General features: G+C 42.7%; 1 protein-coding gene across 1 annotated transcript; it reads right to left on the reverse strand.

Annotated features, from left to right (window-relative positions):
- Positions 1-573: 573 nt before the first annotated feature.
- LOC147641779 (protein CYPRO4-like) lies at positions 574-3,819 on the reverse strand. Its single transcript, XM_086799619.1, has 2 exons — positions 2,123-3,819; positions 574-1,036 (listed from the first exon to the last, which is right to left on the reverse strand). Exons 1-2 carry the CDS (start codon positions 3,710-3,712, stop codon positions 761-763), a joined length of 1,866 nt encoding a protein of 621 aa, XP_086655745.1. The 5' UTR covers positions 3,713-3,819; the 3' UTR covers positions 574-760.
- Positions 3,820-13,246: the final 9,427 nt, after the last annotated feature.

Raw genomic sequence — 13,246 nt, forward strand, 5'->3', positions numbered from 1 at the left:
TGGGATCTTAGGTATGCAAAGCTTTCTCAAGAGAATTGATTCTTCTTATTGCTACACTAGATTGTCCGTAATAGGCGAAACCTTGCACTAAAAGTAACAAATAAGTTTGTGAAATCTGTCAATAATCTCATAAAAGCGCACAGTTATTTAAAAAATAATAAAAAATGGCCAAAAAAAAAAGAATGCAAAGCAACTAACATGCAAAGTATTGTTGAAATAACAAAAAATGTCAAGAAAAGAATGCGAAGTGAGTGCAGCCACTCATCTGCCAAATGGTTGGTCTAACTGCTGATAAAGTTCTGGTCTAGCTCCCACAACCACCTGACCTTACTCACACAAAGGTGCTGGGCACGGCGTGGAAGAAGCAACGGTGACCAGGTGCTGCCGGCATGGTGACGAGTTGCAGCACCTCAAGGCCTTCATCCTTTGAAGGCTCAGGGAGGTGCTGCAAAGTATGAAGGCCTTCAAAGGATGAAAGAAAGATTGAGAAGGGAAAACAAGAGAAGGGGCCCCCGGGTGGGGGGTATGTGTGTGTGTGTGTGTGAGAGAGAGAGAGAGAGAGAGAGAGAGAGAGGCCACAAGTGTGCCTGTATTGCCGATGGTTGTTATAACAAGGCTAGATATAAATTGTAAATTCCTTCCCCTTCAAAACAGGGTAGACACAATATTAACAATGAATTACATACAGCCTTAGAGCTTTGTCCACATATCTAGCTCTTCCAACATCACAAGCAGTGAGTATAAAGAGAATACCACAAACCTAATCTCTGGCTACATTGAACGAGCTCACATTCTTTGGTGTAGCAACAACCAACGGTGCATTAGGTGAGATTGAAGAGTAGCTGTCATGCATGAACTTGCTGTCCACTATAGACTCTTCTTTTGGGATAATTCTGTAGCAGTAACAGCTCTTCAATCCTCGTGTGACACGATAGCATTCATGATTGCTCTCCTTCACTCTGCAGAAATTCCATACTACTGTAAAGTTACCAACTGTAGCCACTAGATTGCGCTCCTGTTTGCCGCTCTCTGTAACCTGCATCAACACAATGAGCTCTCAAAAAATTGCCATTCCATTTCTTCTTCTTCTCCTCTCTCTGTCTCTCTCTCAGGTCAAAGAGACCTCACCCTCAGAGGAGGAGGTGGCCACTCTCCGTGAACCACTAAAAGGACTTGTCTCCACACGGGTCAAAGCAATGGAGTCCATACTCTAGGAGACAACAGTCATGCACAAGGCAGCAAAACCAGTGAACCCCGAGCTCAAGGAAAAGCAACAAAGGAAAGAGCTAGCTCTGAATGTTCAACTTGGAAGCCTTCCCAGTGGGTGGTGCCTCAAGCAAAATAGCTTTATAGAGATATTCACAAAAGTGGCCAACGCCACAACAATTATCACATGGGACGTAAAACCCATCTCTTTAATCTAATGCAAAAGTATTAACAAAAAAGAAGAAAGGATTGCAATCCTGGCCTCTCAAAGGTACGAAGCTATGGAAAACCAAAGAACTCACACAAGCACAGCTCAAGCCAAAGGAAGCAGGGTTAGAGAAGATGCAGACGGCATGCAAAGCGGCAAAATGTGTCATTCCTTCATGAAGAGCTGGCTAACATTCACAGTTCCAAGTTCACACTCCGGATCGACTTCTTCGTCTATGGGCACCTGATTGACGTTACTCTCGGTTTTCTTTTTTTCATAAGCCATATGGCTGTTGCTGGACTCTCAGTCCATAACTGATGTACTTAGTCCCATAGGTCATATATGGCCTCTGGTACACATTAACATCCTCCCCCCTCTCTCTCTCTCTCTCTCTCTCTCTCTCTCATACCCCAACCCCATTATCATGCAAACTCTGCACGTTATAAGTCAGACTATGATAAGGCATTGAAAATCAACAATGGTATGTAGCCTGCTATCAACAAGAGAAAATGCATTCACAGTGGCCCTCATCACACACAAAGAGTAGTGTCCACACACTAAGATGCTAGCAAACAGTACACACCAATTGAAAAGAATCGTCCAGAGAGGGTACATAATAGGAACTACTAACGTGTAACAAAAACCCATTCTACTCCATAGCAAATGAACACACCTAACAAATGGCTCCACTGCGGATTGAAAACTTACCCAGGAGAATTGTCCACCCTGGAACTTGTAGTTCTTCCCCGCAAGATGCACGTCTAGAGGACTCAGTTTCAAAAGCCTTGGAGCTGCAATGTTGTTTCCCATCCTACCAGTGAAGCCTGTCTTTGTCTTGCCATCCTTGTCTTTAAAGACTGTGCTGATAAGAATCATGTAGGTATCCGTGGTGGCAAGAATCCACTTCCCATCATAGGTGACATCAACATGTGTAATAGGAGATCCTAAACCCGGGAAAGCCGTCTTTGCCATTCTCATGGAAGTAGTTCCATATAGACGTACTTTTCCATCCTTAGAACCCACCACAATGGCTCCATCTCCGGTGGTGGCAAAACATTGGAAATTCGTACCCCGAGAGAACTGATGACCCTCTGCCCAATCCAGCACCGGGCTGGCAAGTTGCTGCACAATACCGTGGCGGTCACGCATATCCCATCTGCATAGCCTGTTATCATCCAGACCAAGGAAAGTGGACCCTGTAGAATCCAGCTGGGCACCTTTGCTCTCACTTGTGACGTCTCTCATGCTGATGGGGGTCCCATCCTTCTCGAACTTCCACTCCGCAACAACTTTACCTGTTCCAACATCGAGCTGATGCACTCCCAATGAATGGGGCGTGCCTTGGTTGGATGGGCTCAAAACCATGAGGTTGCTTTCTCTCTTGATGAGCATGGCCTTCTTTGGGGTAGTGGATGTGGTGGGTGATGTGGTATCAGCCCTGCCAAACGCAACAGAAACGCCCTTTCCTTGGATACCAGATGGCAAGTTTCTCACTGCTTCAATGCCCTTTGCACTGACAAGGAAGCTATGGTCTAGAGCTCCCATGGTGAGGCTCTGTATAACCCCCTTTGAAGGCTCCACATAGTCTTCTCTCAAGGGTTTAGAACCTGGGGGGCCCTCAAAACTTTCCTCTGCGTCTTCCCAAACAGAGTCATCTGCCTCTTCTGGCCTAGCCCATCCCATGAAATCCTTCCCAAAGACCTTGATCTTGTTCTCCTCTGTGGCCTCCAGCATGAAGGTATTCTCAAAAAGGCAGTTCCTAAACTCTATGTCGAAGTCTCTGTAGTCTGCTGGAGAAGGAAACTTCAGCGCCCAGACCCCATAGTGCACAAAATCAACACGCAGCTGGTCTTCAAAGAACTTTACCTGCAGCTTTTCACCAACACAAGCCCTTACCTTGATGCCAACAAGAAGAAACCATGTCTTCCATGCCCCTCCATCATCATCATCACTCTTGCCCTCTTCATCATCGTCTCCATCTCTTATGAACTCCCAAGATGCAGCCTTCTCGGCCACAATCCACTGTGCTTTCGGTGTATTTCCTCCCAAATGGCGATACAGTTTTGCTTTCTGCGAACCTTGAGCTCCCCTTTTTCCGCCCAAAGAGAGAGAAACGAGCTTTGCATCGATCGTTTGCAGGCCTTCTTTGGAGGTCGCAGAAGCAAAGCTCTGCGAGTTCGATTTGGATGAAGAAGAAGGCGATGGAGCCTCTTCTTCTCCTCCTTCCTCCTCCTCCTCCTCCTCCTCCTGGGAATCTGAGTCGCCGAGCTTACCCTCACGGCTATGTCCGGCACCCATCCAGAAATCTGTTGCGTAAAAGCCCTAGCTTGAAACTTTCGTTAAACGAACCCTAAGCGTCGGCAGGTGCAAAGCTTGCATGAGAAGCAGACCATATATCAGCCAAGCCACAGTTTGTAACGCGCCGTTTCAAACTCTCATGGTTGTCCGGACTCGGTGGCATCGAGCCCTCGGTGGAAACTCTTTTTACTGTGAATCCTTTTTTGTCCATGGTTGAGGAGGAAATTATCATTTTGACCAGGCATTTTCTTTATATTTTCTGTATGTGCCATCCACTAAAATGGTTGTTTTGCCCATTGAAATAAATAGGTAGCATCAACATCACAATCCATATTTAAAAAATTGACAGACAAGTCAAAGCATCGACTTCATCAAATAAATAATTTTGCTTCAACAATTTTACATGCCGAAAAGTTTGTTGAAGCTTGACGAAGCAATGTCTGGAGGGAAAACTGCAACATGCTCTAGTTGTATGATGATTGAGATTGCTATCAACAAACCCTAGCACAAAAACAAAGATTTTCGTCAAGAATCTTGTCATCCGCCACCATGAACAATTTTCAACGTACGGAAGTTATGCGCTCTCTTCACACAAGTCTCCCATTAAAATTATAATCATAAAGGAACATGCCCTTCCCTAGTTTAGAAAAACACTTTCATTGTTGAAAGTGTTTTTTTTCTTCAGCACTACATATAACAAGAAACATTATACTTACAGTGTGCTTATCTTAAACATGCAAGCTATTGTATTTCATTACTTTTGATGCCTTTCAATCTTTGAAACAACAATGTTATTGTTAAGTTTATAGCCTTGATATTGTGCTAGGTTGTTCTTTCGCATTATAACAAATGCCTACAATCTAGCACGTCATCAGTGAGGTAGCACTTAGTTGTATAATTAGAGAAATGGGAATCATTAAATTTCTAGGGTTCTATTTTTTTCAGATTACCCCAAAAATTCTAGGGCTTTTACCCAGAATGTCTGGGTTTCCCGATTTACTAGGGCCTGCATTTGTGTCTAAAAAGTTGACTATCTCCCTCAAAAACCACAACAGCCAACCCCTGGTATATAGGCTTGTATGTGTAGTAGTAAATGTAGCAATTTTCAATGCCACACAGATTTACAAAAATTACCTTGACTAGATATCTTTCCCTTAAATTTCAATATTTAATATTATCCTTTCTTGTTTATACATGCCTTGACTATCTTTCCCTTGAATTTTAATGTTTAAAATTCTCCTTGCTTGTTGATACATCTTTGATTCAAAACTAGCTTGAAAACAAATCAAATCAATCAAGTTATTTCTCAACTAAACTCTATTTTACTTTTGTTATTATCTATTTACAAGATATTAAATCAATCAAGTTATTTCTCATTTAAACTCTATTTTAGTCTTGTTATTATGTAAGATATCAAATCAATTAAGTTATTTCTCATCTTTTTATATTATCTATTTGGAAGATTAGTTGTCACATGAGTTTATAAAGTGAGTAAAGCATTGGTGTTGAAAGTATAAGGTTATGACTTGAATAGGTTTATGAAGAATGAAATTGTTAACAGTTTTGACATTATATGTGTGAATTTACCACAAAAAGAAATAAAGAAAACTCATGTCCTTACGAGAGTCAATTCACAAAGCACAATATCATCAACTATGTAAGTATGTATATATGTATGGAACAATGTTAGGCAACACCTATGCCCAGTTAGGTGATGTGGTCACTTCAATCCATCTAGACTAGTCGTAGGGTGGTCGACATAGGCCGACCTATGATATGAACAACCATGGCTACTATATATAGACAAGTTTGGTAACCTCCTTAGTCATACCAAGATTAGATGTATCTTATAAGAAACCTCATGTTTTTATAAGAGTCAACTCACAAAGCATTATATCATCAACTATGTAAGATGTGTACATGTATGCAACGATGTTAAGCAACACCTATCCCCGATTGGGTGATGTGGTCACTTTGATCCGTCTGGACTAGTTATAGGGTGGTTAACATAGGCCAACCTATGATATGACCAACCATGGCTACTATATATATATACAAGTTTGGCAACCTCCTCATAGTCATACTGAGATTTGATCTATCTCCATTGCATTGTGTGCCCTTGTTGTACATCCTCTGTCTAAAGTCTACCTAGATCGCCATCAAAGCTCCTTTTAGCGTCCACACGTAGACATACACCATCAATTTGTAACTTTAGTTTACAAATATTTATTCAAGTCAAGAGCTTACCTTGGTATTTTCCGAATCATGTGTCATTGGGCCTTGTCTTAGAGATCCGCAATGCAACTCCCCAACGTGGGCGTGCTAGCCCGTCCCATTCGCGTCATGACTCCATTATCACACTAGGATTCTCCTTTGTGCTAATGGCACGAAGGAAGAGCTCCCTATGCCTAGATAGAGGCAAAAAGAGATAGCCTTCGTGATGGATCTCTCTCACAAAATGCAAGGAAGAAGAAGAAGCTAATGCAAGAACCTAATCTAGCATGCATCCCATCAAGAAAGCAAGATTCAATAGCGACAAGAATAGAGAAGAGAAAAGCTCACAACTATTTATTGCAAAAGGAATGAATGTGTGTTTCTTAGTGTAAAAAATGGCTTATATACAAGTGGCTAGTTTTCACACTAGGCCGGCCAAACTTAAAATGATCGAGTCACTATTATTAGTTTTAAACAACTATGTATATAAAGTCCTTAGACTTTACCTATTTGACATTAAAATCAAGATAAAACCACTTTATATGTCCCAGTCTTGTCTTATAAAATAGTAGGTGCCCGTTCAAGCAGGTAAGATGGCAAAGTGCAGGTCGACGACGGGCAGGTGAAACCATGTTAACCTGTGAAGTGGTTAACGTACCCCCCTTCCTAATGCTGATTGCATCCTCACATCACCCAAGTGGGTGGTGAAGATGTTACTAGGGTGGAAAGGTGTGGGTGGTCCATGATACACCATAAAGTTGGCGTGCGATGTCAAGTGGTGTGGTTCAGAACCAATCCTTAGTCAGATGCAAGGTATAGTGGTGATAAGCTTTGGGTAACCCAAGTGGTGGGGAGCAACTTGTCAAGGTGACATGAAACGTAGATGTGAAGTATAAGTTCTTCATGTGAGGCCTCCTTCTACTATGAAAATGGCATGGGTCCTTCAAATTTTAGGCAAATGGTAGATGCAACCCATGCCCTTTGAGTGGTAAAATGAGTGCCAGGACCACTATGGAATGATTTGCATGGGTAGATGGTGGCCCGGATCATCTTGGCATGACATGATATTATGCCTCATCTCAAAGCATATGATGCTTAGAGAGTGGGCTTATTCATGGCTAATGTGTTATCCCGAGGGCGAGGTTAGGTGTGTGGAAATGGAGGCGAAAGTAGAGGTTGCATGTATTGAAGCTCTTTGGAGAGGGACCTACAAGGTCTTGATGGGTTTCAAGGTGATGGGTTGTACCATGGGCTAGGCTTGCACTTGCAATGGTCCCCCCATACAGAAATGTACATGGAGGGTTGGTGTTGTCAAGCTTAGTTGCAAGCATGTGTCTGTGTGGGCCATGAGATGTGAGATGTGAAAAAACTATGATACTCATAGTGAAATATGCAAGTGACATGCATGGGCAATGGGTGAAAGGTATGCCCATGTGTGTGTACTCCTCTAACTTAAATATTTCTCCAACTTAATTACTTTCTTCGACTCTCTTTATTGCTTTCTTCGACACTTACTCAAAATCCCTTTTCTTGAGGAGTCAAGATTTCATGCCAGTGGTCTTTGCCCAATAGTTGCAATGGAGTTGGGAGATGGGCGGCTTCTGTGGCTCGAGGTAGTTGGTGTTATCAAGCAATAGGGATAGAGGCAATGTGGATCAAGAGGTAGTGTGGTTGAGGAAGAGGCCATAGAAGGTTCCTGTGTCAATTTGAGGAGAGGATTCAAGCGATGGCTCGTACCATGGGGTAGGCTTATGCTCGCCATGGTCCCCCCATCCAGAAATGTACCTAGATGCGGCTATCAATGATGAGGCTTATTGAGATAGCAATGCCCCCATTCTTGCTAGATGTGTCAATTAAATGCAAAGTTTGTGTGTATATTGCATGTGTTATTGCATGTGTCAATTAAATGCAAAGTTTGTGTGTTATTGCACGTGTTGTGTATGGTCATGGAGCTAAAGGTGTGCCTGTGTAGAAGCTCCTTCTAGTGCTTTCTTTGACTCTTCTGTTTAAATCTCTTTTCATGGAGCTTGTGTGTGTGTGTGTGTGTGTGTGTGTGTGTGTGTGTGTGTGTGTATTATAGGTGTTGTGTATGGGCATGTAGCTAAAGGTGTGCCCGTGTAGAATCTCCTTTTAGTGAAAAATCCAACACACTGCTTTCTTTGACTCTTTTGTTCGACTCTCTTTTCATGGAGCTTGTGTGTGCGGCACTCGGAGATGAGGGTTTTATGTATTGGGCCCATGAAGAATTGGAAAGTAGTAGACATGGCATAGCATGGGGTGAGACTTACCAACCCACATTTGGTTCCATAGATAATGCTGGTCACATAGAAGGACATGATAAAGGGCTTGTCGAAAAGCCACTGACCAGATCAATGCATGATATCAAAGAGTTTCTAGAACCCAATATCTAGCATGTCTTTAAAAGTGGTCATGTGGTGGCTATGGAAGTACTTAATCACGTTGTATAAACATCTATTTGCTAGTAGAAGTTGGGACCTTCATTGAGGTCAAAGACTAGCCACTTTTTGCTTGTCTACCATTGGTTCTTGGGCACCTCCTCAAGGATGAGGATAGTGAGCTAGAAGAACTGGCATGTGGCTGCTATAGTAGGGTTGGGAACCTTGGTGAGTAGAGGTCTTTAAGTTCTTCGTTTGGAGTCGCATCTCCGGTGGTGGTAAATGGTATGGGGCCAACAATGTATAAGAAGTTGACATGCCCTTTGCCTTCCATGCGTAAGAAATTACACTAGGAAAACTTCTTTTTATTGACATGTACCTAGGGTCAATGCAAACTTCTCTGGGTGTAGCCATGTATTCCCACCACATTTGGTGGTCATTGAGAGGAGATAGGGCATACACCACTTAGCATGGACTCCTATTTGAACTATGGTTGGATAATCCTTGGAATCAACAAAGCACCAAGCTCCTCTTGGGTTGGTCGATCTTTCACTAGGTAAATAAGTGACCATGTATTGATTCACCAAAAAAATTTTGGTCATGTCAAAGCGTGGTTATGGAAGTTTCCTTAGAATGTGAGATCTCATAAATTGGTCAATTATGTGATTTGTTATTCATAAACATACAAGGACACCCCTGGGTCCTTTACATCATCTTCATTGGTGTTCATTGATTGAGAACACTTGAGCCTTGTAAGATAGAGAGAAGGAGAGAAGAATACAAGGGTCTTACTAGTTTGCACCTCAAGCCACTCTTGGTAGAGTAACTCGCTCTTGTGGAGAGCTAGGGTCCTCAAACTTGCCTCCTTTGTTTGGCCACCACAAAGGAGCTTTGCAAATGGGTGGGGAGCGAAGAGAAAGAGAGAGAGCTATGGAAAGCCCAACCTCTACTTCAATGCCATGGTGAGTGAGGGGATGAGAGAGTAGAAGACGACAGAGAGAAGAGAACATACACCAACACCATCACTCACCCACATAATCCCTATGCATGCATACAACAAGAAGAAGAGAAAGCATAGAAGCTACTTTAACCATAAGAGCAAGACAAGTCGTAAGGTTGGAGATTTCCCACAATCATTACATAAAGTGCATTGCACGGTACAAAAATATGGCTTGAAGACGTTGCCACACGTTTTAAAGTAATGTTAGCCAATGTGGTTATTTAACATAATGGTAGCCAGTGTGGTTAACATACCCCCCCTAATTATGGTTCCGTCCTTGGAATCAATAGTGAAGCTTCTGGACGGGTAGTGGTAGAAGCCCCGTTGAAGTTCCAATAGAAGTCAAGTAGGACTTCCTATACTGGGTGGTTCAATGAAAGGCTTTGTAGGATATCTAGAAGGCTGTCTCGAACATATCTTCGAATGTGAGCATTATGCGCCAGCCTTGCATCCATTGTATTTGCTTATAGTAGTCGAGTATTTGGCAAAGTGTGGGACCCTTGTTGATGTCGAAGGCCATGCATGTTGTCCTTCATCAAATGCATGCCAACAATCAGGGAACTCTACCAAAAGGACATGAAAAAGTGGATTTTGCATTGTGTAAATCATCCATTCTTCATGGAGGAATCGGGGTGGTCAAGCTGGAGCTATCCATGGAAAATTGAACTGTAGCATTTGGGTTTGTCTCCAGCTCCTACTCAAAGAGGTCCATGCCCATCTGCGTTCGATCACACAGGAAATAAATAAGGCTGATCCGGAGATACCTTGGAGCATAGTAGTACTCTTTTCAACTCTTGGCCTTGAGAAGGTAAGGCCGCCTCCCCATGAGGTTGTGCATTAGCTACCCTAGTCGAGGGTTGTTTTGTATCCTCCAATGGTCCCTCTTATGATGAGATCTAGACCACTAAAATTGAACTTATGTTCCAAATAAAGCTTGATAAGGCATATATCGAGGTGATCCATGATGTTGGTTTCGGGGGTAGGATCTGAGCATTTTCTCTAGTCCAAGATTTTAAGGGCTCTATCAATATCAATCTCGTTGAAAGGATCACGACAATTGAATGGGCGATCATGGAGGTGCATCTACTCTGCTGCTCTTTGACACGGGGTTCTGGGATCTCACCTTATTCCAAGACCTATGATGGGCAAGAGAGGTGATGAGCTTTATCGACGTTGATGAGGCCTTGTTAAGTCCATTGAGGATGTCCCCTCCGAGAGAGGTCAATGGTGGGGGCGGCATGGAAGATGAGAAGGGTGATAGGCAATGCTGGAGATGTAGGTGGGGAAATCTAGGGAGGAGTGGCAGGTGGTGAGGTGAAGGCGAGGGAGGAGAGGGGGAGCTAATGTAGAGGGGTGGTATAGTGGAAGGGTGTCAAGGCATGTTCTTTCTCCTTCGCTTTGGTAGAATTTCCTGAAGCATGCGTAGCTGAAGAGCATCCTGATGTTGAAGGGCCTTGGGAAACTTGTGTGGTGAGTATGTAGAGTTATATTTCTTTGTCTCTTCCTCTTCTTCTCCATCTCCATTAGCTGGGACCATCTGCCATGCCATTGATCCTATCGGGGGGGCCTTCTTTGGACATGTCTGCTGTTAGATGCATCATCATCATCATCATTTTCCTTGGCAGTATGTACGTGGTGTCCTCTTCCTCTTCCGTTGATCCTATCAGGCGGCCTTCTTTGGACATGTCTTTGCTGTTAGATGCATCATCATCATCATCATTTTCCTTGGCAGTATGTACGTGGTGTCCTCTTCCTCTTCTTGGACATGTCTTTGCTGTTAGATGCATCATCATCATCATCATTTTCCTTGGCAGTATGTCCTCTTCCTCTTCCTTGACCTCAAATGCTGGCTTCATGGATTGATAAAATTTGAGGGCCTCCATGTATTCCTCTTCGGAGATATCCTAGGGATAGGCTAGATGCACCGTGTTGAAGAGGTGGTGCTTGTTTTTGCTAGGTGCACATCAGTTGCAGCTTTTTTCAAATTCTATAGTACAAGAGAAGTATGTCAACAGGTGCATCGGCACTCCTGGCCTCTACAGTAAGATGGCGATAGGACTCCTCCACAATGGCGTGCCAGCCCATGTGTGTGCATCCACTGAATGGCCCTACTGATGATGTCAGTTGGAAGCAAGGTATGAACATAACTCAAAGGGAACAAAAAAGGTCAATAAAGTCACCCTCATCTAGGAAATTGGAGAAGGTGAGGACGCAGCATTGGGACTGGAGATTAAGGCAAAGGACGTGGTGAGGGAATCAAATCAAGATGAAGGATTTCTTGGATATAGATGTGGTTAGATCACCTCATGGCATTTTATTGTTATGGAGGAAGTATGGTGGGACATGTGTTGTCTAAGTATGGTATGATAAGTTGTAAGCCTATTTCACTGCCATTGGAGCAGAACACAAAGCTTTCCAGCCCGTAGATACATGTGAGATTTTAGAGGACCCCCACTATGTACATGATTGTGTAGCTTGATATACATGACCATTAAGAGGCAAATTTTAAGATGTTAGACTTGTGAGTTAGTTTATTCACGCCCCGAGGAAGCCACACTTGAATGTGACAGATGGATTCTTAGGTACATAAATTCCACATTTGATTATGGACTTTTCTATGAGGCTAGCACAGAGATACAACTACATGGGTACACATATGCTGATTAGGCTAGTAGTGTCATAGACATGAGATCTACCAATGGCTTTATGTTTTCCTTAGGGAGTGTTGTGAGTTGGAGCAACAAGAAATAGCCAAGAGTTGCCTTGTCGAGTATAGAGGAAGAGTGCAAGGGTGCTGCTACTATGGCAGCTTATGAGGTAGCCTGGTTTTAAAAGCTACTTGGTGATATGGGTGAGCTCGTGGATAGGGCCATTTTCATTTATTGTGATAGCATAAGTAGCATATAACTGGCCATAGTAACCCAATATATACCATGCTAGAGAAAAGCACATTGAGGTGCATTATCACTTTGTGAGGGAGAAGGTTCTAAGCAGCTGATGTAGATCTGGTATATGTTAGCATAGAGGATTAGGTGGCAGAGGACTAGGTGGCTAACATCTTCATGAAGGCATTAGGCACAAAGAAGCTCCACAAGTTTAGGAGTTTACTTGGAATGCAATGTGTGAAGTTGATCTTGAGGGAGAGTGTTGAGATATCGAGCTCAACTAGTGTTATAGACATTAATAACCCACCTGGGTGATAGCTTCTGCACTTATGCCATTGGCATGGTGAGATTATGGTTCATATGCTGCTAGTGGTTAACAAACATATTTGGATTACTAGAGTACGACTTAGTTATAGCACACCAACTCATATAGTCGGGTTTACACTATGGATCGGCCATTGTATGTTATAATAGGAAATAGGAGAGTACTTTCCCTTATAGCATGTACTCTTATCTCTTTAGTTTATGGTTATAGATAAGAGAAGAAGATAGAAGAAAATTCAACCATCCATCTCTCTCCTGTGTCTTGCTTTCTCTTATGTATGTGTATGTTTGTAAGGAGCTTAAGATCTCCCTCTTCCCCACATTCTCTTTAATTACTTGTAGTAGCGACTCACAAAAACAATACTTGTTTTGTAGGTTTGCGCTTATAGAAAACCTACAATCTTCAACATAATCACCTCCTACAATACTATAAACACGTTATACTACACATGTATATGCAAACTAATCATATAAACATACATCCACCAACAACCTATAAATCTCATATTCTTTGGATAGATTCTTTCGACAGAGACTATCTTGGCGCCAAATTTCTATCGTAATTTTGCACCAAACTAGAAATTAGGCATACGCAGTCAAAATTGACACTTTCACTAGAAAACTTGCAGAGCCAAAATGGGGTCTGAAATGGCCTCAAATCCAAACTTGCGGAGCCAAAACGGGGCCTGAAATGACCTCGAATCCAAATTCCAAA

This window comes from Cibotium barometz, chromosome 1, assembly GCF_041138505.1.
Source record: "Cibotium barometz isolate CiBa-2024 chromosome 1, ASM4113850v1, whole genome shotgun sequence".
Classification (NCBI taxonomy): Eukaryota; Viridiplantae; Streptophyta; class Polypodiopsida; order Cyatheales; family Cibotiaceae; genus Cibotium; species Cibotium barometz.

Bases quoted from the DNA above. Each gene is read 5' to 3' on its own strand.
- LOC147641779 (XM_086799619.1), bottom strand. From the start codon at position 3,712: ATGGGTGCCGGACATAGCCGTGAGGGTAAGCTCGGCGACTCAGATTCC. The intron at 1,037-2,122 runs GTAAGTTTTCAA...GTGTTGATGCAG, and splicing joins AGGGTGGACAATTCTCCTGG to GTTACAGAGAGCGGCAAACA.